This window comes from Nylanderia fulva, unplaced genomic scaffold (genome assembly GCF_048542155.1).
Source record: "Nylanderia fulva isolate GAGA-0341 unplaced genomic scaffold, ASM4854215v1 Scaffold21, whole genome shotgun sequence".
In the NCBI taxonomy this organism is placed as follows: Eukaryota; Metazoa; Arthropoda; class Insecta; order Hymenoptera; family Formicidae; genus Nylanderia; species Nylanderia fulva.
This window is the reverse complement of record NW_028190275.1, coordinates 2,717,901-2,743,601: the sequence shown is the minus strand read 5'-3', so window position 1 is coordinate 2,743,601 and position 25,701 is coordinate 2,717,901. Positions and strand designations below refer to the sequence as shown.

Genomic DNA, 25,701 nt, shown 5'->3' with positions numbered 1-25,701 from the left:
AACGCTATTTATCATACGATGTCATTCCTATCCGTAATTGTCTCCGACAATTGTAGCTTTGTTCAGCATAATGACACATTTCATTACATATGTGTATTAAAATCACCGTAAGAAACAAGCGTTCATTAAAGTTAATAAACGTTTGTATGTTTAAGTAAGTGTACGTGAGCATTTTTTTAACGAGCAAGACACCTCGCATGTTGTCGCATTGTTGTTTTGACGTTTACGAGTCGAGTTTACATCTCGATGCGAGAGTGCGATAATATTTTCATTAAATGAGAAAATTGTTCGCTCGATTTACTTTGAAGGACATATATATATACACAACAGGAAAAACACAAATATGAATGACTTAAGCACAAGGATGAATGATTTCAATGTTTTTGCTTGTGTGCGGCGTATCTCGTGACTTACTACTTTTTTTAAAGCGTTTTCTTCGAGTCAATTTGTACAATTGGCAGCATCTTATAATTGTCTTATAATTTTAGCGCTATCGCGCTTTTATGCCAATGAGTCATTATTTGACATATATAACAACGAAAGACACTTAGCTTCTTTTAAGACCGAAAATTTTATCTTAAAATCAAATCGATTAATCGCGAATTTTTGTCTATTTATTTAGATTACAATTAATATAAGAAATAAGATGATAACAAGACTTTTTTTGAAAGTATAAAAAACATTTGTATTTAGTCATAATTCAACACAGTAATAATACATTACTCTCTTAAATAGTATCGGTGTGCTATTACTGAGCAGTGTGTAATTTCAGTTATATCACTGCAAACAATGAAATCTCAGTGGGAAGAATCAGTCAGTGATTTCTCAATGAAACCTTGCTATAATCAATGAAACATAAGACGAAGAAGCAAAGTGTGTCTTTACTAAAATACTCAGCAATTTTCAGACATCTTGTCACTGCTTTAATCGGTGACATTTTCACTGATTCAATTTAAGAGAGCAAGGAGGGAACAGCATAAAATATATTCAACATTGTCGCAATCAGCGAGTAAATAATTTATATCTCATGCAACTATGCGTTTCATAAGGTATGTTTCATGTGTAAGGAAAAGATAGATATATCTATTTCTTATATCAATGAGAGTTTGAGTCCGTTTGTAATAATCGGCGAGGCAATTGCTCCTTTTAGAATATCGCGGCTCGTTAGCCTCATCTCCGCAACTGACTCCAATCGTCTCTAAATAATGGACATTGGCGACACTTGTCCGTCACCCGTCCGGTTATGAGGGACGCACGAGCTACGTCGTCGTGTGGCCTACGTCATCGCTCGGTTTACATCGTCGCATCACGATGGACCGGTTCTGCCGAGGTGCTCCCACCTCGCGATTTCTCCGTCGCGTTCGCGACGCTCTCGTCGACCGCGATTTTTCTCATTGCTAAACGTAGCTTCGAAGGAAAAGAATATTCTCGCGCGTATGAATCATTACACGTTGCTAATATAGAAATAAGTATCAAGAGGAAACACACTCTTCTCGGCTCGCGTGTGGAATAGGTACCACGCCTTTACGCCCATGGGGCTTCTCTCCTTTATCCTCTCTCTTGTCCATCGTTTTTTTTTTTCATATTTTGCCGCGTAACGACGTGATTTGTATGCGTCGTATTACTTACGATTAGATTGTATATAATTTTCCAGCGGATTGTCATTTTTCTCCTCCATAATGGAAAATATCGACCCTAACGCAGGAGAGAGAATCAACGTACGATTAAAGCAATAAAAGCTTATAGTAACAGGATTTAATTGTAAAAGTTTCACTTATAAATATATACATGCACGATCCAGAATGTACGTTTTGCACGGGTTTATCTGCGCATATAGAGGGGAAATTTAGTTCGGAATTTTATCCGCGTATACAGTGTGTACGAGAAATCAACAGGTGTACGCGTGCACACCGATGCAGGAAAGATAAAAAGACCACATCCTGCGTTTATGTGTGCGTTACGTAACCGTGTACCGATGCGCGCACGTGCGCACGAAGCGCGTCTATGTCTAGTTGACGTAACGTTAAATATCATCGAGCAAACTTTCATTTTTGCGCTGTACATCGCAAAATCAAGCAACGATGAGACGTATAATCGATATATAAAACGTCTCGTTGTCAGTTTTTTTTATCGCATGAGATCACAATTAATTCAGTCAATGAATGTGTTTATTATTTCTCCATCTTGTATCCAAGAATTAATATCGACGACAGTCGAAGCGAATATGTTTCGTAACGAGCGCTGGAATTCCGTTAGCCGCGCATTGGAATTCGACATATTCGCGATCGACTACGTTATCGCTACGCAAATATGCGCGTGACGAAAAGAAGTCGTCAGATAAGCCGCGACGGAGACGAAGGAGGACGGGTTCTGGGTAATCTGGGGCGCATCGTAACAATAATACAGAGCGATGTATATACACCTGGTCGTCAGTAGAGGTGTATCCCGTGTGCGCTTCAACACTTTACTTGCGTTACCGGTTCGCATATAACGAACGCGAATACATCCCACGCCGTGTGTGGGACACACGAGGATGGGTGGTAACGTCCCACGTATGAGCGTACGTGTGCAGAGGTTCGAAAAGTAGGGATATACCGGTGTTCTTCAGGCATAAAAGGTCCATGGTCCGCGTATGTCAGTGTCAGTGAGAAAAAGAGAGAGAGAGAGAAAGAGAGAGACAGACGTGTGGTCACCTAGACCTAGTGACGGCAAGTCACCGCTGGTGCCACATCGACTCGCGATATCGAATCGAAAACATCGCGTCGGTCTTACGCGCGGATTTGGAAGTCGTTCCGACCGAGTACTTTTCATCGAAAGGAAAGAAGGGAGAGCGAGAGAGAGAAAGAGGGAGTCAGAGAACGAGAGGGAGTGCTTTAAGTTTACGTTAGAGCGAGAAGCACGCGAGCAAGGAGCTCGTATTTGACGCGAGCGAGAAAGTTCCGAGGCTCGTGTACAGAAGAAACGAGTTTGTAAACGAGGCCGGTCACAGAGCGGAGCTTCAGTTCTCGATGAGCGATACACGCGAGCGGTAAAGTTGCAGTGATTAAATAATCATGTAGGTGTGTGCGCGCGCGCGCGTAAGTGTGTGTTTCAAAAAATATCGCATCTACGACGATTACGAATCTTTTGCACTCGTGTGAAAATCATTGTAAGGTATTAAAGATTAACGAATTCAAGCAATTCTAAGCGCGATTGGAGGAGCGTCGCGATGCCTAATCACAAGAAGAGCGCGACGTCGAAGACGAAGAATAAGGGGACCACGAGGAATGAAGTGGCGACCACGTCCTCGGATGTGGTGACGACCACGGAGACGGTTGAGGTTGTATCCTCGACCAGCGTGGTCGAGGAGTCGAGACAAGTAACTGAAAGCGAGGTCAGAAGTAGCACGAACGAGGTCACGAGCAGCGGTCGCGAGATCATCATGGATTCTAAAGGTAACGTAATCAAAGTTATTGAAACATCCCCGCAGAGGAATTCAGCAGAGCACGTCCAGCCATAAACTCGGGAAGAGTTCTCAGGACTTTATAGCCGGAGAACAGACGCAATCGATTAAGCAAGGGAAGACTTCACGCGAGGACGCGAAAATCTCTCTCGAGAGAAGAATCGTCTGACCTGATCGATCAATCTGTGCAAAGTCAAAGTCAACAATTCATCTCTTCGAGCAGCTTCGTCGAAAGTTCATCGACGAGCGAAGGTCACAGCGGAGATCACGTTCCCATAATTCAAACCTCGTCACGAGCGACCGAGAGTACTCGCGCAAATTCCGAAACGTGCGAGATGGTGACAAAAGATGGCCAGACAGTGTCAAGTAGAACGAGAATTCGCGAGACGGGAGAGAGAATCGACGACAACGGCAGGGAGATATCCACGTCGAGTCGGGAAGTCGATCGTACAATCACACCTTCCAACATGACTGTCAAAGGTGTCGACGAGACCCTCGATAAGAGTTCGCGCGATTCGAAATCGAACATCGAGGTATCGAATCGCTGTTACAAGCCCGGCCAATCCGCGTGGGATGGCACGTTTGTCTACGAGAAGCCCGTCACTCCCAGAGGCAAGAATGTCAGCGACAAAACGGTATCCGTGAGTTCAAAAGTTCACGGCGACAGCGAAACAAGCGTTAAAGTCACTCAAGAGACCTCCGCCACCGAGGAGGTTATCAACCAGATTTCGAGCTCGACCGTGATACGAGATTCAAAAACGGTCATCGACGAAGATCAGCTTTCCACGACGACTCGTCTTCGCGATAACGCGTCGGAGAAAATCGTCGCGGACACGACGGATTTTGCCGGCAAAGAGAGACCCTCGAAGGGACCGGTTCGTACTTTGAAACTCGGCAATTCCTCGTGGGACGAAAAGTTCGTCGCGGAGAAAATTACGGCGCAGCCAAGACGACGTACCGCCGATTCTGACGTCACAACATTCCGCGGCGATAACGTCGTGGAAACGAGCGAGAGAAGAGATTTTCGCGAGAAGAGCGTGGACGGTACATACGAAAAGAATCATCCGAGAGTGTACGCGTCGTAAAGGGCGCCACTGATAGCACTAAATTCATTTCCGAAGAGCGACGTGACGTAAGCAAAGAGAGTTCGACTCGTATCGACGATGCATCGCCAGGCAGAGAAGGACATCCTACTCGCGTATCCAGTCCGTCTCATCGAAGAGTCGGCAAACTCGGCGATTCCGCGTGGAATGGTGAATTTGTTTACGAAAAGGCAGGTCAAGACGACACGAGAAAGCGCTCTCCCGCGGATGTCACCGTCGTTCGACGAACGGAGAAACATCACGACACTGTGGACGTTCAAGATGTCACCGAAGAGCAGAACACTTCCAACGTATCCGAGTCGGTCTCCGCTTCTTACATCGTCGAATACGCGATCTCCAATGACAAGAAGAACGTCGAGAAGGTCACGTCGGTGTCCGAGGTGATCCTGGAGGAAGATGCTGAGGATAGAACGACGCGTGGTCCAGGTAGCCCTGAGAGACAATCGAAACGAGATGCGGGTTCACGTTGCTATAAACCTGGCCAGTCCACCTGGGACGGTACTTTCGTCTACGAGCGACCGCAGACGCCTGATAGCAGGTGTCGAAAGCCGGAGGACAGGCGTTCAATAAAGACCATCGATATTCGGGATGTTACGGGAGATAACTCGATCAACGAAGCCGATGTCACCAGTACCTCTTACATCGTGGAACATTCCTCGAGTCAGCAGAGCTTCTCGGACGTCAGAGACGCCAGTCTCACATCCACGATTTACGAGACAGTCGTGTACGAGGGTCGTCCTGTGGAAATGACTATTCGATTCGATAAAGATTCGCCTCGAAGCCAGGTTTCGAACGTCAAGGAACGCCAGTCTAGTCCCTCTCCGCGTCTTACGAGTCCCGAGAAGATATCTAAAGATAGAGATCTGCGGAGTACCAAATCCGGATCGTCTACGTGGGACGGAACGTTTGTGCTAGAGAAATCGCCAGAGAAGAAAAGACCGCCTAGCAGAGAATCCACTGACGGTAGAATATCGGAGAAGTCTAGTCCGGTTGACAGCAAAGGAACATCCGTGGATAAGTCGAAGAAACATATCAGCGATACCACCATCGAATCTTCGAAATGTCACGCAGGATGTTTCAAGCACGTCGGAGATCGTGGAGAGTTCCGTCATTATGGAACAATCGAAAATGCACGAATCTTATACGGATTCATCGAATCTTGATTTCTCGACGACTTCCGTCGAAACTGTCATCATTCGCGACGGCCAACCAGTAACGACGCAGAAAACGGTGACCACTATTCAAGAAGGGCCGGCAAAGAGATTATTTGCTGATGACGTAATCACCGATGTTAAGGAGATTACTTTTAAAAGTCCAGAGAAGAAGAAAGAGCCTCGAACGGACGACAAAAGTTATCGGCCTACGAAACCAGGTTCGTCGACGTGGGATGGATCTTTCGTGTACGAGAAGTCGGAGGAGAAGAGAAAGACACCGAAAGATACGCGGATTGAAACTGATAGACGTAGCCCGACTAAAGAAAGGCCGACTAAGGTTACGGATCACAAAACAGTTACGATATTAGATACATCCAGAGATAAAACGAGCGTTGCTGATTATTCTACGAGCTCCACCACTGTCGAACAAACCTTTGTCACCGATTCAAAGACATATGATGTATCGAAAACTTTCATTGAAGATAGCACAGAGGATAAAGTGCACGCGTTCGATCAGAGATCGAGACAGCCTGTCGACGAGAAGCCGAAACCATCTCCGCGACAGCGTCCGGAGGATGCTAAGAGGCCGAGAGATGAATCGAAAAAGAGTCCGGATAGAGCATATCGACCTTCAAAGCCAGGCGCTTCCACTTGGGACGGATCTTTCGTATATGAAAAACCACAAGAGAAACCGGGAGATAGGAAGGCAGCGAAAGAGACTCTCGAAATTGTGGATAAGCGGAGTCCGATTAAAGAAAGACCGAGTGATGTCACTGATTATAAAACGTCTATCACGATATTGGATACTTCGAAAGATGTAACAAGCGCTGATTATTCTACGAGCTCTACCACCCTCGAACAAACCTTCGTCACCGATTCAAAGACATATGACGTATCGAAAACCTTCGTCGAAGAGAGCACAGAGGATAAAGTGCACACAATCGATTACGAGAGATCGAGACAGCCTAAACCGTCTCCGCGACAGCGTCCAGAGGATGCAAAGAAGCCGAGAGATGAAGAACCGCGGAAGAGTCCGGATAGAACATATCGACCTATGAAGCCAGGCGCCTCCACGTGGGACGGTTCTTTCGTGTATGAGAAACCGCAAGATTCGCGAAAGCAAGCAACAGGAGAAGCGATCGAGGTGCCGAGAAAATCGCCAGGTAAGAAACCGGCCTCGACTCCGATCTCCCGTAAAGAGCCGGATGAGAAGACTCCGCGGCTGGATGTCATCGGGACTCGATATGTCGAAGACGTCACTGATATCACGCGCACGTCCGAAGCGATGCAGCGATCCTCTTACGTAATCGATCAGTCTTCAAGTTTTACTTCCGTGCAAGATGAGCGCGTCATCACTGAATTTACTACCAACGCGCGCAAGGATGTGGTGAGTAACTGCCAGACATTAGAATGCTTCTTTATTACCTGCTCGTGGCAGAAAATTGTTTTTCAAAACTACGAGTCACAAAATATTTTTCCGAAATAATATTTATAAACGAGAATATTAATTCTCTTTTCATATCTATTAACAGAAGTATATATAGAGACAATAAATCACATATATATTATATATTTTTATATAATATTTTATAATATATATATATTATAAATATATTATAAATTTATATATACTACTTTTGCTGTATCTTGATAATAATTGACGACCAGATATCGGGCAGATGAATAAAAATTATATCGAGAGAGTCATTTTGAGTCCTTGCGGAAGAGACTCGAACGATACTTTCACTTCCCAAATGGGCAAATCGGCGAAGGCTAGTAGGTTTATGTGTGTGGCGCTGTTGAAAATAAATCTGACGTAATTCGGCGGTTCGCAGGACAGAGGAGGGTCAAGGGTGTAAGAAAAGGAGGGAAATTTCGCGTTTTGTTTAACCGTCCGAGACGGACAGCGTTACATTTCTGATCTGAAATTTCTGCACGGCCGAATCCCGATTCGTCGAATTAATGCAAACCTCGGAACGAAAATCGATATTTCACGTATCGAGGCACGCTCGCAACTCCTATCTCAATCGTTATATTCTAATCGCATTATCTTAATGCGCGCAATCGAGAAATTTATGACGACGCATTCCGGTAATATCATTATTGATAGTATTATCGTTCCTGACGCGAGAAATCGCGACGTGGTAACCTTTGCTTTTAGTTAAAGATAAAGTAGACTGATTTATATGTAAAAGAATTCTCATTTTTAAGGAAACCGTTCACTTACTTTAGTATAATTATTTTAGAAATCATATCAAACTACCATATTATTATATAATATTATATAATATTATGTAATATTATATATGATGTTATCTCGATAAAGTTATACTTTAAAAAGTATACTTAAAAATCATGTTAGATATTATCGGCAAAGATAACTTATGGAGTAAAAAATCATTACGATTGTTTATCGTAGATAAGATCTTATCGAAATCTAGCGTGTGCCGCGGGCACGCACAAATGTAATCACCTGTAATCAAGTTGAATCGAGGGTGCATAAAGTGACAATAATTGCATCTGATATCAGCAAATTCGGCAGTGATGTCATTGTCCGATGTAGTCCACTTAATGCACGACCAATTGAATTTCACGCGTGTTCCGCCTCGCTTATCGCGCGGTCGCCTCGTTTAAGTGCCATAGAAATCTTAGTTGAGAGACGCCGCATTAATTGTAAGAGGGAGAGAGAGAGAGATGAGAGAGAGAAAGAGACACGTGTACAATAATGTCACTTATCACGTCTGTTATGGCATTGATAGCAGCGACAGATAATGTTAAAAATAATAACGATATATGACGGCGAAAGCGCATATTACATGTTGCGATAATTCATTCTATCCCTGCACTGATAAACACGTTAAAATTTAATTCAATATTGATGTTTCGTAATCGACAAATAGACAATCGCGACATCAACGAGTTTTACGCGACAACCTCGCAACTTCGGCGGAATGTTTTCATAGAATGTGGGTCGATATCGAACGTAAAGATAAATGCCACGGATGTGACACTTTGGACTTTACTACTAAAAGAACTAATAGTACTCCTACAATGCGCTGTCTTCAGTGGAAATTAATTTTTAATCAGCTCTTCCATTTGATAATTTCGGTTCTTTTTTTTTGTTCAATTTGTTCCTTTTTTTAATAAAAGCGAATTATTCGATCTTTCTTTCTACCGCGCACCATTCTCTCGTAGTTAGGTAAGTTCTTAAAACCTTGCCTCGCGTAAAATTTTATGATTAACGTGCACGTTGCTTATTAAAGATTTTCTGCGCCAGATACTTCTCGCCGTTAACGACAGTGAACTTCCTTAACCGGAGATGCGCGGAACAATCTGAAACTTCATCTCCCACGCTCATATAGCGTTTCGTGGGAGTATCAGGATCGACATTCTGGAGTTCATCCAACGTCATATATAGTTAAAATGCTCGAATGCTTCGTTCAAGGATACTCAGTTAATGTAACGACGACTTATCGCCGATAATTTGCAGATATTTGTACGAACGAATTAAAAATAGACATTAGTAACCTATTATACAGACAAGTCGTTCCCTTTAGATAAGTTTGTTCCAATTCTCATAGTCGTGACTTTAGTACGAGGTCTCGAGATGATCGATAAAATGCTTTAACGCTTACAGTCCGTATTTTCCGCGAGTATCGCTTATCTATCTTCTCGTCAGTGAATATATGTGAGTGTGTATACACTCGTCTATATATATATATATATATTGAGAGCTACTTCCCGTAAATCTTTGAGATTTCCGAAAGATTCCTTCAGTCTCTTCTGTCATCTAAAGATGCTCTGCGAAATACACTTGTGATTATCTCCGCGTGACGTCGAAACGATCTGTCTCGATTCCATGTGTTACACGGACGACCCCGTTGTTTTGGATTGTTCAACATGCAAACAGCTATATAGAGAGCGTGTCCTACTTGCATGTAGGCGCGATGATGTGAACGACGTGATATCTACGAGCACGCGTGATCGCGTTTTCCCGGCGCATCGGTATTACTATTTTATGACGACGCGAAACGTGCAACGCCTGTATTACGACATCGATAAATATGTGATATTTTATTAACGGAAAAACTCGCGCGATTTTTGCGTTCGCGATCATAGTTTTTTTCTCTCCGTCAGACTTTCAATTACTCCATGAAAAATTAACGGCGCGCAGACAAGTGTCTATACTTTTTTGCCTAACACGTAAAAAGTTTTTTAAAGAGAGAAAAAATTATGCCCGCGCCGCGCGAAAACTCTCATGGAGAGCCGAAATTATGTAAATGAGCTTCATTATGAGCGACTCGCTCGTCGATATCATCAAGGACGGGCAATCAGCTTAAAGACCCAAGCTGCTTAAACCGCTAATTAAATGCCAAAACTTTATTTGATGTGCTTTATGCGAATTACGCTCGAGTGTTAAAAACGGAGAGTAAAGGATTTGACTAACAGTATCAGCAAACGTTATTTGCTTCGTTATAGAGTTACTACGTCAAGTTGGAGAACGAGCGTGCTCGTGAGTCTAATGAGCAGCTCCAACGAACCGAAAATAAACGCGCGAAATTTTTGAGCAAATGCATAATGTAGTACGGAACGATAATTTGCGGCATTTCAGTGCGCGTTTTAACGTTAAAATGATCAGTGAAAGCACAAGATACTTTGAAAGTCTTCTACATCTAGGTGAAATAAATATGAAAATTTGCTAATAAAATAAATTTCTTTGTACAACAAATTGTGTTTTGCCTCGACAATATCGTCCATTTGCGGTCTACTTCTAAAAGTCGTGCGAAATTAACGACGAAACTAAGTTGCAAAAGTACCACGATTCCACGGTTCGGCAAGCGACGTTATACGATATGTTGTTAGCATAAAAGCCACATATGCACCAATCTCGTGTTGCCTGCATTCCGTCGAACTAAGCACTACCGGCGTTATACTAATCTCGCTTATGCCCGCGGCGCTCATTATGCATCTACGTTTCAAACCTGTAATGAACGCCCGCGGAAAAACAAAGCCGCATTTATGTCGTTATTACGCCTTCCAGTCGATGCTAACGTGCTGTCAAAGTGTTTATCGCAAACGATTATTAGCATACCGACGATCGTAAATCTGCTTTTTTTTTAATAATTGTTATGACATTGACTTTAGGCAAATGTGTCTAACGTAACGCTACTGTAAAGACATTACGAACAAAGTAGTTAGCTAAGTTCGTAAGTGACATAGCTAGCGAATGAATAACTGATAACAATTTTTATGTTACAATGAGAATTACTTGGTCATGACATACGTCTAATAAAAGTTAAATGTATGTACTCATAAAAAATGTATATAGTAGTATAACTTTATATTTTACAGATAATTTACAGAAGCGTGATAATGTACTCGACGTTATAATTAACATCGCAATTTGCATTGCGCGTGATCAGCATTCATTATTGACAGAATGATAATCATGGCGACTATTGACTTTATATTATATATATATTAATATAATATAATAAGATATAGGATATCCGTGCTCCAATATCTTCAGGTATCAATAGGATCAAAGATTAGGTAATTTATTTTTATCGTACTTTTCAGAGAGATGTCACCGAGTCAACGAAGGAATTCATTGACAAAGAGCAGGTGACTAGCATGGTAGCGCGAGATGTCGTCGATAATATCAGATTCAATGCGGATACCGGCTCGGTACCCCAATCTCCAGCGAGTTCCACGAAGAAGCCGTCGCCGGAACGACCTGGCTATCCTCGCGGAATACCTGGACTTAGGAAGGACAATCGACCAAAACCAATTCCCGCGGCTGGGAAGCCCAGTCGACCTTCGCAGCGCGAAAAGAGTCCTCAGCGACCGGCAGAACACGACAGGTGAATAAAAAATGTCAAGAATATTTTTTTTATTTGTATTATAATTTATAAGAAAATTGTTAACGAGCTCGCAACTTTGCCAATCACAGAAGACATCGTAGAAAGGATAAAGATATATATATTATTTATTTTTTTCTTGAAATATATATTTAAAAATAAAAAAAAACTCTCCGAGAAGAAGAGAAGAAAAAGGACGAAAATATATAATTTATAATATATAATTTGTATATTAATATTTAATTTTTTGTTGCAAAAAGACCTTCTAAGGTCCGACCTAAGTCACCTGAGAAGCTTCGTGATTATACATCGCCGACCAGAAAGTCCACAACCAGCAGCCGGCAAGCCAAGTCGACCTGTGGAAAAGCCCGAAAAGCCAACGAAACCAGAACAAGATGACAAGCCGAAACGAGGGGATCAGATTCCAGATTCTCTCGACAAGGACGCAGAACGCCCTAGATCGATACCGGATATACTATCGAAAATCCCCTTGAAGGAACAATGTATTTGCGAGCTTTGCACTTGCGGGTAAGTCTTCTCCCTTCTACAGCTGAATATTCTTTTTACATGAATATACATGAAAAAAGAAACCGATATAATTTAATTCAATCTAAATTACATTATTAAGTTTATTAAGTTAACATTTAAAATTTCTCTTTTTTTTCTCTGATTTCTCTAATTTTCTAATTACTCCCGCATCAACAATTTTATGTATAGAATATAATTAACAACTATAGCTAGTGCGAATATGATTTAATTTAACTTATCTGCACGTTCTCTGCGGAGATGAACATGCCTGACCTACTTCGAAACACTATTAACAAGATCAGAATACAAAACTTGCCGGAGTCGAGATGCAAATTCACGAGAGGAGCACAAGAGATTGTCTTCAAGGCCATCTTTCCTACTCTATTAAATTCATTGCAATAATCTATTTAAAGCCCGGACGTAGGTACAACTGCTGTGTGTATACAAATGTCTACTATATCGCTCTTTAATATTGTTGCAATGCAAGATATATATGTTACTGCTTCCTATATAGACGATTACAAGTTTGTCATCAAAATAGCTTCCATTCTTTGCATTAAATGATTTTTAATCGCGACCTTCTTGTTTAATATGATTCAATTTTTGCTACAAAAATATTGATAAATTTATTAAAAAAAAGTAAAAATATCTCATCCGCAACTTTTCAGGACACTCTATATACGTATGCATAATGTGCAAAAGTAGAACACGAGACAGATCCTTTTACGGCAAGTTGTTTCTGGGTGATGGCAAGTCATCGCACAGGATTCTTTCCTTATTCGAACTTTTTCCAACCTACGTAGCTTTATATGACAATGACGAATCGTATAAATTTATGATACAACTTTGATAATTGCGTTAGACATCATTTTTTGAAGGATATTTATCGCCTCTTCCCGGGAGAGCGGCTGATTATATATAGAACAAGATTAATGTTGCATTTTTAGTTTCTTTCGAGTTTTTCATACAAAAATATCAAGCTGCGAAAAGAAAGTTAAGAGACATTTAAGAGAGTGTATTTTTTTTAGCTCTATACTTAATTTGGTATATGTAATTTTTTCAGTAATGACAGCAATTGTGTGATATATTTTATATACACGTGTAAATTGAAATTGTCTTGTCATTGAAAACCTTGACCTAGATAAATAAAGGTCTCGATAGCGTAGATAGATTTGCGAGCGAGAGATGTAAGCTCAGGGAAAATTAGTCGCGTCGTGACCGTTTCAAGAAGTAATTGCGGTTCGTCTGCTGATTAGTCGTCGGAAATTTCTACGTAAGTCTGCTTAACTTTGAGAGATCTGATATAATTTCTCTCTTCTGGTTTAACGTGGCTCTAAAGGAACGTTCAGAACGCGTCACATATATAACGCAAAGTTTTATCCAATAAAAAATACATGAGAATATACTCGACTCCCTGAGATCAAGTCTGACATTTATGGAATTGCATTCCGACACTAAAAAGAAGAGTAAGAGGGAATGACAACGACTGGAAATGTCGATACTACTCGATATAGTTATACAGAAGTAGGGTATCTCATACACGCGAAATCACGCTCTCCAAATAAGTCGAATTGCTCTGCATAAAATATTGGCAAGGATACTTGTTTCTTTTCTCTCGCCATGTACAGGTAACCGATTGCCTTCGAAATGTTAAGTATTCCCATCGGGATATGTGATGCGTGCCTCTCAGAAAGGGAAATAATGGTAGCTTCTCATTAATTAATTGTGATCGAATGTCGAGAGAAAATTTTATAGGTAAAAGTATCGTATAACATTTTTAATGCAATTACATTGTACACAAATACTTGTTTAATCAGGCAAAGAAAGAATGTCTAATTAATTGAATATGTATATATAAACAACTCATTTCATGTTGGACGTCGTTAACATGTGTGCTGCATTGTCGATTTGACTTTTAATTACTTTTTCCACTATGCGTCGCGTGCGTGAATCAAGCGTACATTATAATTAAGTTCTATCGAACAAATTACCTTATCCAACTTATCATAAAATCTCGCGTTATTTAAAAATGTTTGTTTTTCATTTTAATAACACATAATATGTAATATTAAAAAATATTATGTAATATTAATGTGATATCTCAAATGATATCTTTCAAACGCCATGTGGTGAATAAGTTAATCATCGTAATCTGAATACTTAATGAGCCTCGTTAAAAAAGAGTAGCGTCTATAATGTGGTTACAAGTGGTCGCGTGACAATAACTGCCTATAGACTCGCAATTACATAAATCCGGGATATAGTTTTTGCTACAGATTGCAGTGAGATTTACATTTCTATATCCATCTCGCGCGCGGTAATGGCGCGCTGCAAATATTAACTTCGAAAGTAACAAGACAATTAAAATCACGACACAAGCGCGCGCAGAGACTTTTACATTCATTATAAAAGGATTGATGCTCTTTTGCGTCATATTTAAATCTCTATACGCGCCATGCCTTTGTCATGCACCAGCTTCGTTCGAACGAATATAAAAGCGGATAACAAGAATTTTCTGCGAAGAAAAAACACTTTTCTTTCTCTTTATTAATATTAAACAGGTATATATATGGTCGTTATAATGTACATAAGAATAGATGAAATTTTGTTTAATCAAATATACGGATATTTCTATTTTTAATATAGATATATACAATTCATTAAAGCACTCTTTTTGTTGCTGTTTTTTTTAAATACGAGAATGCTTTTCAAAGCATACTCGTTCCTCACGCGAGCTGAGAAACAAATGTAGACATTGAACCTACCTTTTTATTCTAAATTCTAATAGATGGTAATATTTTAGACGTCATCGCTGCCCGCACAACTTGCCTCAAGAACAGTTCGAGTTTTATTACGAAGAGCCGGTGCATACTGTAACTTCCTATCGCCAGGATTATGATGAAAAACATGTGGAGAAACAAACGAAATTTTATCATGAGGATCATCTGCATACAGAGGGCGAATTTATTGGACAAAGGCGAACCGATTATGTTGCTACTAAAGGCGAGAGAGCGCTAGTCAAAAAACCGCAAGACCATCTCAAACCCGAGGGTGAATTCGTCAAAAGACCGAAAGAGGAAGCACCTACGAGAGGTGAGAGGGCACCTGTGAGAAAGCCAGAGGCTAGCTTGAAACTCGAAGGAGATTTTGACAGTAAGTTTTCACATTTGCTTGATTTTCCATTCAACTGCTGTCTGTCATTTTTATATTATAAATGTCATTTGAAGACACACACAATCTATCCAGCAATTTTTAAATGTAAAAAATTAAATATTTTTTTCGTAAAATTATATTCATTGTAAGATAAATATTTTTTTCCAGCTATAACAACAACGGAGCTAGTCTTTACTGGTACTCCCGGTGAACGACCTATCCCGATACGTCGCAATACTTATACAAAGATAGAGGGTGATTTCATTGATGAAACGAAGACACGGTCTCAATATATCGATCATCGTAGTATTCAACGTGCTAAGATAATCAAACGAACGGATAATCTTACTGTAGGAGAGGGTGAATTCACGGTAAGTAATAAATAATATCGAATTTTGTTTTCAAAATGTTTATAACATTATTTTAGTTATTTATAATATTTTTGAATTTATCTTACACTTAATTTATCTATGTATACTTAAATTGATTAAAAAATATATATACATATTTTAGGGTACCTCTCATATAAAGGAGGATTTCCAGACTCATATTATCGAGCGTGAACCTCAGTTACGACCAAAATACCCTGAAGACATCGATCGATTCTACAGCAAGACCGATATCACAGACAGCATTACGACCACCCAAGAACAATATCGGACTTTCGATCAGGCCGATTACAAAAGCACTACTGTTGTTAGAAAAGCTGATAATCTGAGACCTGAAGGACCCTTCGAAGCATTGCCTCATACGAAAGATGATTACATTGCACCGATATTGCCACGCAGGCCGGAATTACAAAAACCTAAAGATAATTTAAGATCCGAAGGACCATTTGAAGGACGTCCTAAGGATGATTTTACACCAACCAGAGGAGAACGCGCGGATGTTAAACGCCCGGAGGATAATTTACGGCCAGAAGGACCATTCGAAGGACGACCTAAAGATGATTATTCACCTAAACGCGGAGAACGCTTTGAAGTAAAACGACCAGAGGATAACTTACGTCCCGAAGGACCATTTGAAGGTCGACCTAAGGACGATTATCGACCAACTAAAGGCGAACGAGCTGATGTTAAACGTCCTCAAGATAATTTAAAACCAGAGGGACCATTCGTAGGACGTCCTAAGGATGATTATACGCCAACTAAAGGAGAACGTGCGGATGTTAAACGCCCAGAGGATAATTTACGGCCGGAAGGTCCTTTTGAAGGTCGACCTAAAGATGATTACAAACCTACTAGAGGCGAACGCGCTGATGTTAAACGGCCTGAAGATAACTTGAGGCCAGAAGGACCGTTTGAAGGACGACCTAAAGATGATTATTCACCTAAACGCGGAGAACGCTTTGAAGTAAAACGACCAGAAGATAACTTACGTCCCGAAGGACCATTTGAAGGTCGACCTAAGGACGATTATCGACCAACTAAAGCCGAACGAGCTGATGTTAAACGTCCTCAAGATAATTTAAAACCAGAGGGACCATTCATAGGACGTCCTAAGGATGATTATACGCCAACTAGAGGAGAACGCGCGGATGTTAAACGCCCAGAGGATAATTTACGGCCGGAAGGTCCTTTTGAAGGTCGACCGAAAGATGATTACAAACCTACTAGAGGCGAACGCGCTGATGTTAAACGACCTGAAGATAACTTGAGGCCAGAAGGACCATTCGAAGGACGACCTAAAGATGATTATTCACCTAAACGCGGAGAACGTCCTGAAGTAAAACGACCAGAAGATAACTTACGTCCCGAAGGACCATTTGAAGGTCGACCTAAGGATGATTATCGGCCAACTAAAGGCGAACGAGCTGACGTAAAGCGACCGAAGGATAATTTACGGCCTGAGGGTGATTTTATAGATCGTCCCAAGGAGCAATATACACCTGGTGAGAAACGTACGCCTATTAAACATGCGGATAATTTGTATCCCGAAGGCGACTTTGAAAGACCTGAACCCATACCTTATGGTCCTGGTGACAGAGCGTCTGTCGTGCGTCATCCAGATAATCTGTTTCCAATAGGAGAATTTCCAGACAGAAAAGTCGAGCCGTTTAAACCAGCTGAACGTAGAACTCCTTTTAAATACAATGATAATCTTCGTCCAGAGGGTGATTTCACTGGAAGACCTAGGGATGATTATAGGCCAACCAGAGGAGAACGTGTGGACGTCAAGAAACCGGAAGATAATCTGAAACCGGAAGGACCATTTGAAGGCCGACCAAAGGACGATTATAGTCCCAAGATAGCCGAGCGCCCAGAAATCAAAAAACCAAAAGATAATTTAAAACCAGAAGGATCTTTTGAAGCTCTACGACCTAAAGATGACTACAAGCCAACTAGAGGTGAACGTGCTGATGTTAAACGTCCCGAAGACAATCTGAAACCAGAAGGACCTTTCGAAGGACGACCAAAAGATGATTTCAGACCGACGAAAGGAGAAGCGTGCAGATGTTCGGCGTCCGGAAGACAACTTACGACCTGAAGGACCGTTCGAGGGTCGTCCAAAAGATGATTATTCGCCCAAACGTGCTGAACGTCCCGAGGTAAAACGTCCAGAAGACAATCTACGTCCTGAAGGCGACTTCGAAAGACCAGATAAAACACCTATCAGTCCAGCAGAGAGGCGCACTCCCATCAAACATTCGGATAATCTAAAACCCGAAGGCGAATTTGAACGACCTCGTCCGGATGATTATCGTCCGGCAGAGAGGCCAGAAGTTAAGAAGCCAATAGATAATTTGAAGCCTGAAGGTGAAGTTTGAAAGACCTCGTCCTGAAAAATATGCTCCAGCTGAAAAACGAACGCCAGTGAAACATCCGGATAATCTTAAACCGGAAGGTAAATTTGTTGGTAGACCGAAAGAAGATTTCACGCCCACGAAAGGCGATCGCGCAGATGTTAAAAAACCAGAAGATAATTTGCGACCGGAAGGACCTTTCGAAGGACGGCCGAAAGATGATTACCGACCGGTGCGAGGAGAACGCATGGACATTGTTAAACGTACCGATAATTTGCGCATGGAAGGAGATATAGAAACATATAGATCGAGAGATGAATATACTGATTTCTTGATTCGCGAAAAAACCGAGATTACTAAATATCAAGATAACTTACGTATGGAGGGAGAATTCATCGATATGAGAACGCGAGACGATTTCAAAGTCGTTAAAGGCGAACGCGTAGACGTTGTGAAGCACCGTGATAATTTAAAACCAGAAGGACCTTTCGAAGGACGACCGAAAGACGATTACAAGCCGACGAAAGGAGAGCGTGCAGATGTTCGGCGTCCGGAAGACAACTTACGACCAGAAGGACCGTTCGAGGGTCGTCCAAAGGATGATTATTCGCCCAAACGCGCTGAACGTCCCGAGGTAAAACGTCCACAAGACAATCTACATCCTGAAGGCGACTTTGAAAGACCAGATAAAACACCTATTGGTCCAGCAGAAAGACGCACTCCCATCAAACATTCAGATAATCTAAAACCCGAAGGCGAATTTGAACGACCTCGTCCGGATGGTTATCGTCCGGCAGAGAGGCCAGAAGTTAAGAAGCCAATAGATAATTTGAAGCCTGAAGGTGAGTTTGAAAGACCTCGTCCCGAAAAATATGCTCCAGCTGAAAAACGAACGCCAGTGAAACATCCGGATAATCTTAAACCGGAAGGTGAATTTGTTGGTAGACCGAAAGATTTCACGCCTATGAAAGGCGATCGCGCAGATGTTAAAAGACCAGAAGATAATTTGCGACCAGAAGGACCTTTCGAAGGACGACCGAAAGATGATTACAAGCCGACGAAAGGAGAGCGTGCAGATGTTCGGCGTCCGGAAGACAACTTACGACCTGAAGGACCGTTCGAGGGTCGTCCAAAGGATGATTATTCACCTAAACGCGCTGAACGTCCCGAGGTAAAACGTCCAGAAGACAATCTACGTCCTGAAGGCGACTTCGAAAGACCAGATAAAACACCTATTGGTCCAGCAGAAAGACGCACTCCCATCAAACATTCAGATAATCTAAAACCCGAAGGCGAATTTGAACGACCTCGTCCGGATGGTTATCGTCCGGCAGAGAGGCCAGAAGTTAAGAAGCCAATAGATAATTTGAAGCCTGAAGGTGAGTTTGAAAGACCTCGTCCCGAAAAATATGCTCCAGCTGAAAAACGAACGCCAGTGAAACATCCGGATAATCTTAAACCGGAAGGTGAATTTGTTGGTAGACCGAAAGATTTCACGCCTACGAAAGGTGATCGCGCAGATGTTAAAAGACCAGAAGATAATTTGCGACCAGAAGGACCTTTCGAAGGACGACCGAAAGATGATTACAAGCCGACGAAAGGAGAGCGTGCAGATGTTCGGCGTCCGGAAGACAACTTACGACCTGAAGGACCGTTCGAGGGTCGTCCAAAGGATGATTATTCACCTAAACGCGCTGAACGTCCCGAGGTAAAACGTCCAGAAGACAATCTACGTCCTGAAGGCGACTTCGAAAGACCAGATAAAACACCTATCGGTCCAGCAGAAAGGCGCACTCCCATCAAACATTCGGATAATCTAAAACCCGAAGGCGAATTTGAACGACCTCGTCCGGATGGTTATCGTCCGGCAGAGAGGCCAGAAGTTAAGAAGCCAATAGATAATTTGAAGCCTGAAGGTGAGTTTGAAAGACCTCGTCCTGAAAAATATGCTCCAGCTGAAAAACGAACGCCAGTGAAACATCCGGATAATCTTAAACCGGAAGGTGAATTCAGTTGGTAGACCGAAAGAAGATTTTACGCCCACGAAAGGTGATCGCGCAGATGTTAAAAGACCAGAAGATAATTTGCGACCGGAAGGACCTTTCGAAGGACGGCCGAAAGATGATTACCGACCGGTACGAGGAGAACGCATGGATATTGTTAAGCGTACCGATAATTTGCGCATGGAAGGAGATATAGAAACATATAGATCGAGAGATGAATATACTGATTTCTTGATTCGCGAGAAAACCGAGATTACTAAATATCAAGATAACTTACGTATGGAGGGTGAATTCATCGATATGAGAACGCGAGACGATTTCAAAGTCGTTAAAGGCGAACGCGTAGACGTTGTTAAGCACCGTGATAATTTAAAACCAGAAGGTCCGTTTGAAGGCCGTCCGAAGGACGACTTCTCGCCCAAAAAAGCAGAAAGACCTGAAATTAAAAAACCAAAAGATAATTTAAAACCAGAAGGCGATTTTGTACGCCGACTCAAGGAGGAAGCACCGAAAAAAGGTGAGAGAGCTGATGTCAAAAAACCGAAAGATAGTTTACGACCAGAAGGAGACTTTGAGAGACCCGAGAAAGCTCCTATTGGCCCAGCAGAGAGGCGTTCTCCGATTAAACATGCTGATAATTTGAAACCGGAAGGCGAGTTCGAGAGACCTAAACCTGAAGAATTTAAACCCGCGGAGAAATCAATTGTAAAGAAACCGCATGATAACTTGAAACCGGAAGGCGAATTTATCTCTAGACCGAAAGAAGAAGCGCCGAAAAAAGGTGATAGAGCTGATATTAAGAAACCGAAAGATAATCTTATGCCCGAGGGTAATTTTGAAAGACCGGAGAAAAAACCAATTGGTCCCGCTGAGAGACGTTCTCCGATTAAACATCCGGATAATTTGAAACAGGAAGGAGAGTTTGAACGGCCGAAACACGAAGGATATCATCCAGCAGAAAGACCTCAAGTAAAGAAACCATCAGACAATTTATATCCGGAAGGTGATTTCGAAAGGCCGGAGAAAAAGCCACTTGGTCCAGTGGAAAGGAGAACTCCGATCAAGCATGCTGACAACTTGAAGCCAGAAGGTGAATTTGTAGGCAAGCCTAAGAAAGAAGCTCCAAAGAGGGGAGATAGAGCAGATGTTAAAAAACCTGAAGACAATCTTAAGCCTGAAGGAGACTTTGAGAGACCCGAAAAATCTCCAATTAAACCGGCCGAGCGACGAACGCCTATTAAACATCCTGATAATTTGCGGCCTGAGGGTGAGTTTGAAAAACGTCCAAAGGAAAAGACGCCTCTCAAAGGCGAAAGAGCAGATATTACGAAACCGAAAGACAATTTGCGATCGGAAGGTGAATTTGAAAGGCCTCAGAAATCACCAATCGGACCAGCAGAACGGCGGACGCCAATTCGACACGGCGACAATCTCTATCCGGAGGGTGAATTTGTTGGACGACCAAAGGATGATTTTACTCCCAAACGGGCTGATCGACCGATACAGAAGAAGCCCAAGGACAACTTGAAGCCTGAAGGAGAATTCGTAGGTAAACCGAAAGACGATTATAAGCCGACTAAAGGAGAGAGAACCGAGATCGTGATACATCGAGACAACTTGAAGATGGAAGGCGACATAGATATTTACCGATCACGAGACGATTACGTCACCACGTCTAAACGTGAGCGCGTAGACGTTGTTCATCGCGAGGATAATTTGAAGATTGAAGGCGAATTTGTCGATATTCAGCGACGAGATGATTATCGAGTTACGCGTGGTGAACGCAGCGAAATTATCAGACATGAAGATAATCTTCGTCCCGAGGGTGATTTTGTGCGTGAACGTCCGGAAAAGGTACCGATAGGTCCAGCCGAGAAAAGATCTCCCATCAAACATCCTGATAATTTGAAACCAGAAGGTGATTTTGTGCAGCGGCCAAAGGAACACGCGCCTACTAGAGGTGACCGAGCGATCGTTAAGAAACCCAAGGATAATTTGAAGTCCGAGGGTGATTTTGAGAGACCAACGAAGTCGCCTATTGGTCCCGCTGAACGGCGATCACCCATCAAGCATCCCGATAACCTTTATCCGGAAGGCGAATTTGCCGGTCGTCCAAAGAAAGACACGCCATTGAAGGGTGACCGAGCGGATGTGAAGAAGCCGAAGGATAATCTTCATCTCAAAGGAGAATTTGCGAAACGTACACCGAAGAAGGTAGAGCCAGCCGAACGAAGAACGCCGATCAAACACGAGGACAATCTATATCCCGAGGGAGACTTTTATATGGTGCCTAAGGACGATTTTACTCCGAAGAGAAGCGATCGTTCGCCGGTCAAGAAACCCCAAGACAATCTTCGTCCCGAAGGTGAGATGAAGGATGTCCCCGAAGGACGATTACAAGTACGTAAATGGAGAACGCGTGGAAGTGTGTCGACATGAAGATCACTTACGTATGGAGGGACAAATGGATATTCATCGTTCGAGAGATGATTATAAGAAAATTACGAAAATGGAAAAAGTGGATGTTAAGAGACACGAGGATAATCTCAAAATGGAAGGCGAATTTATCGATGTGCGTCGCAAAGACGATTATGTACACGTGATTGGTGAACGCGTGCCAATTAAAAAACATTCGGACAATCTTCATCCGGAAGGAGATTTCGACAGACCCCAGAAAACTGTGGTCGGTCCCGGAGAAAGAAGATCGCCTATCAAACATCCGGATAATCTAAAGCCGGAAGGTGATTTCGAACGTAGAATCACGGATAAAATTGGTCCCGGTGAACGACGATCGCCGATTCGTTCACGCTGACAATTTGAAGCCCGAAGGAGACTTTATCGGACGCTCGCGCGATGAATTCATCCCCAAAAGAGCAGAAAGGATTGAAATTGTCAAGAAAGAAGATAATTTAAAAATGACGGGCGATTTCGAAGATACAACGTCTCATAGATCGACCTACAGGGTCGTGCGTGGCGAACGCGCGGACATAAGGTCGCACGAGGATAACTTGAAAATCAGCTCCGGCACTATGGAAACGAAAACAACTAACAGTGATGCTTACACACCTTCTAAACCTTCTCCCGCTGATAAGACGGTGAATCGTCGAAGGCATATGGAATCATCTATCTCGCTTGGTGACGACACTAGTGTGATGACTACGACGAATCGACGTAACTACAATACTTATACGAAGCGTACAGGAAAAGATATTGCTACTAAGATGAGTCAGATCGAGTCCGATGCAAGAAAAACCGTAGAATCACAAACTCTGACAGATGGAACAGTTATTACAACTGTAAAACGTACCACGACTTCGGCTCAGTCCGATCAAAGAGTCGCCAATGCTCACCATACTGCCACTCATCAACAACAAACACAACGTGTTACCGATCATCGTACCATCCAACCGATCGAAGAATCCTCATCTGGACCTGTGGACTCGCGGAAAACGATATCCAGTCAGCATCACGAACAGCATCAGAGAATGCATTTAAGCGAGCAACATCTGCGATCGCAAAACGTAGCAGCAGACTCGTCGAACGATCGAGGACAGATCGATCACGGAAGGACTGAATCATCGAGGACAGATCGTACGAGGAGAAGATACGTCTCGTCACGTGATCGACGTCGGCGAACATCACCACAGACACCAACATCAGCACCATCAGCACCAACATCAACACGTCGAGCGTCATCATCAAGAATTGAGTAAGCGCGATTACGTGAACACACAACACATGGAAAGTCGGCAGAGATCTGCGAGGCAGCAGCATGAGCAGCACACCATCTCCAGTCAGGCGCGATACAATACGAGCAGTCCGGAATTCCGGCAGACGATCAACGGGCAAACGATCGTGGAACGATCGCATGTCGATTCGGCCAAGAAGATCGGTCATCATCGCAAGAATGTGATATCCTCGGCGACCGACGTCAGCAATGCGGTACTTTATCGCAGTGGTGGAGTCACTACGTCCAGCGAGGCGCTTCACACGACCTCGTCGACAGCAGCGGATCAACGAAAGAGTATTTCGAATCTAGCCGAGAGCGGACAGTACATCAGCAACTTCGAGCCACAGCAGCGACAGACACAGCTTGACCTCGCTACATCGCAGTTCTAAGGAGATCAATCCTTGGGCCTCCTCCAGCTACGAACGCCCACAGAGAATCGTGCGACATGACAACCTGACTGTCGGCGGAAAGTTCTATTCGCAGAGCGAAGCGAAGAGCTACGGCAATTTCTCGCAGAGCTCTCAGAAAGTGGAACGGGTGCAGAGACAAGGGAATGCATCTCACATTAATTTAGGCGACGGTAGTACCGTCAGTTCTAGCATGTACAAGAGGGAATACGTTCCTAGACATAGGGGACCGTGTCCAGCCGCTCTTCTAGAAGCAAAACAGGCGCCCTTCAAGCATACCAGAGACACGCAAAAACACAAGTTTTACTTACCCGTTATATCTAACTAAATTGGACTTATCAACTTATCAAAATTTCACGTTTTATTGATGTATTTTCCAAACATATTATGCTTATATGATTTTTTGCAAAAAATGGTTTATGGTGATATTTATACATAATATATAAATATCCATTATATAGCATATATACATATATATATATATACTATATTGTTTGCTGAAAGCTCTATATTTTATGATTTTGATATAAAGATATATAATTAATAATTATAATAATAATTAGTTATTATAATTATAAATAATATAATTATAATAATAATTAATCTTTATAATTATTAATTTATTATTAATTTTATATTAATAACTATGAAATTATAAAAATATACATACGTATATACAGATACGTATTTTTTTTATTATAAATCTATATTGTAAATCTTATTTTTCAAGGTGCTAGAATTTTGCCATGACTGATCTGAAAAGGATTGTTTCGATAATTGGGGCTGTGATAAACTCACGCTATTGAAAAACATTAGATTATCTTATATCTGTTAAAAAATTATTCTAAATGAAAACGATCGTAATTATTTATAGTCATTTTTAAATTACGATATCAACAAACGAGAGATTCGATCTATACGTGATAAGTGTCTCTTGTAGCAATATTAAAAATATAAACTGTTGAAAAAAATATATATACATATATACAATTATGTATATCATTATATCGGCGATATAATATACATTAATATACGCTATTCCTTTTTTAGGACAGAATCGCAAATGAAAATAATTATATTGTCGATATGTATAAAATATCGATTATCGCTAACTTTTGTCTGTCCACAAGTAGGTGGACACCCGTTACAAATTCCTTTCTTCTTAAAACACGTGTATACAAAGCAATAACTAGAGCTTAAATCCGTGATATGATCGGACTTGATGGAACGTTAGTTTCGTCCGATAATTATTAGGATAGTATATACGCGCATTATGTTATTTTCTACTTCGCTGACTCAAAAATACAAAGTTATTATATTGGCAATGAGTTTTCTCTGTTATATTTTATTTAATTTGTAGCTTATTTTATTATCGCACATATATTAACATTAAATTCTAGGAATATGCTTTCAATATCTTACAAATAGAAATTATATATTGTATTTTTTCTTTCCTCCTTTTTTAATTGATTTATATCCGTTGTAAACGGATTTCAACTACTGGATGTTGGTTTATTTACTTTATATATAAATCGAATGTTTATTTTAATTTTTTGAATAAAATTGATTTGTAATTA

General features: G+C 41.7%; 1 protein-coding gene across 1 annotated transcript; it reads left to right on the top strand.

Annotated features, from left to right (window-relative positions):
* Positions 1-2,382: 2,382 nt before the first annotated feature.
* Sdb (SAXO downstream of blistered) lies at positions 2,383-25,701 on the top strand. Its single transcript, XM_029311822.2, is given in 18 exon segments — positions 2,383-3,472; positions 3,474-3,583; positions 3,585-4,492; positions 4,495-5,597; positions 5,599-7,086; positions 11,280-11,563; positions 11,821-11,884; positions 11,886-12,088; positions 14,892-15,241; positions 15,410-15,612; positions 15,755-17,686; positions 17,688-18,002; positions 18,004-19,995; positions 19,997-22,363; positions 22,365-22,790; positions 22,792-23,514; positions 23,516-24,052; positions 24,054-25,701. Coding segments are annotated over 18 exon segments (13,668 nt in total). The 5' UTR covers positions 2,383-3,208; the 3' UTR covers positions 24,453-25,701.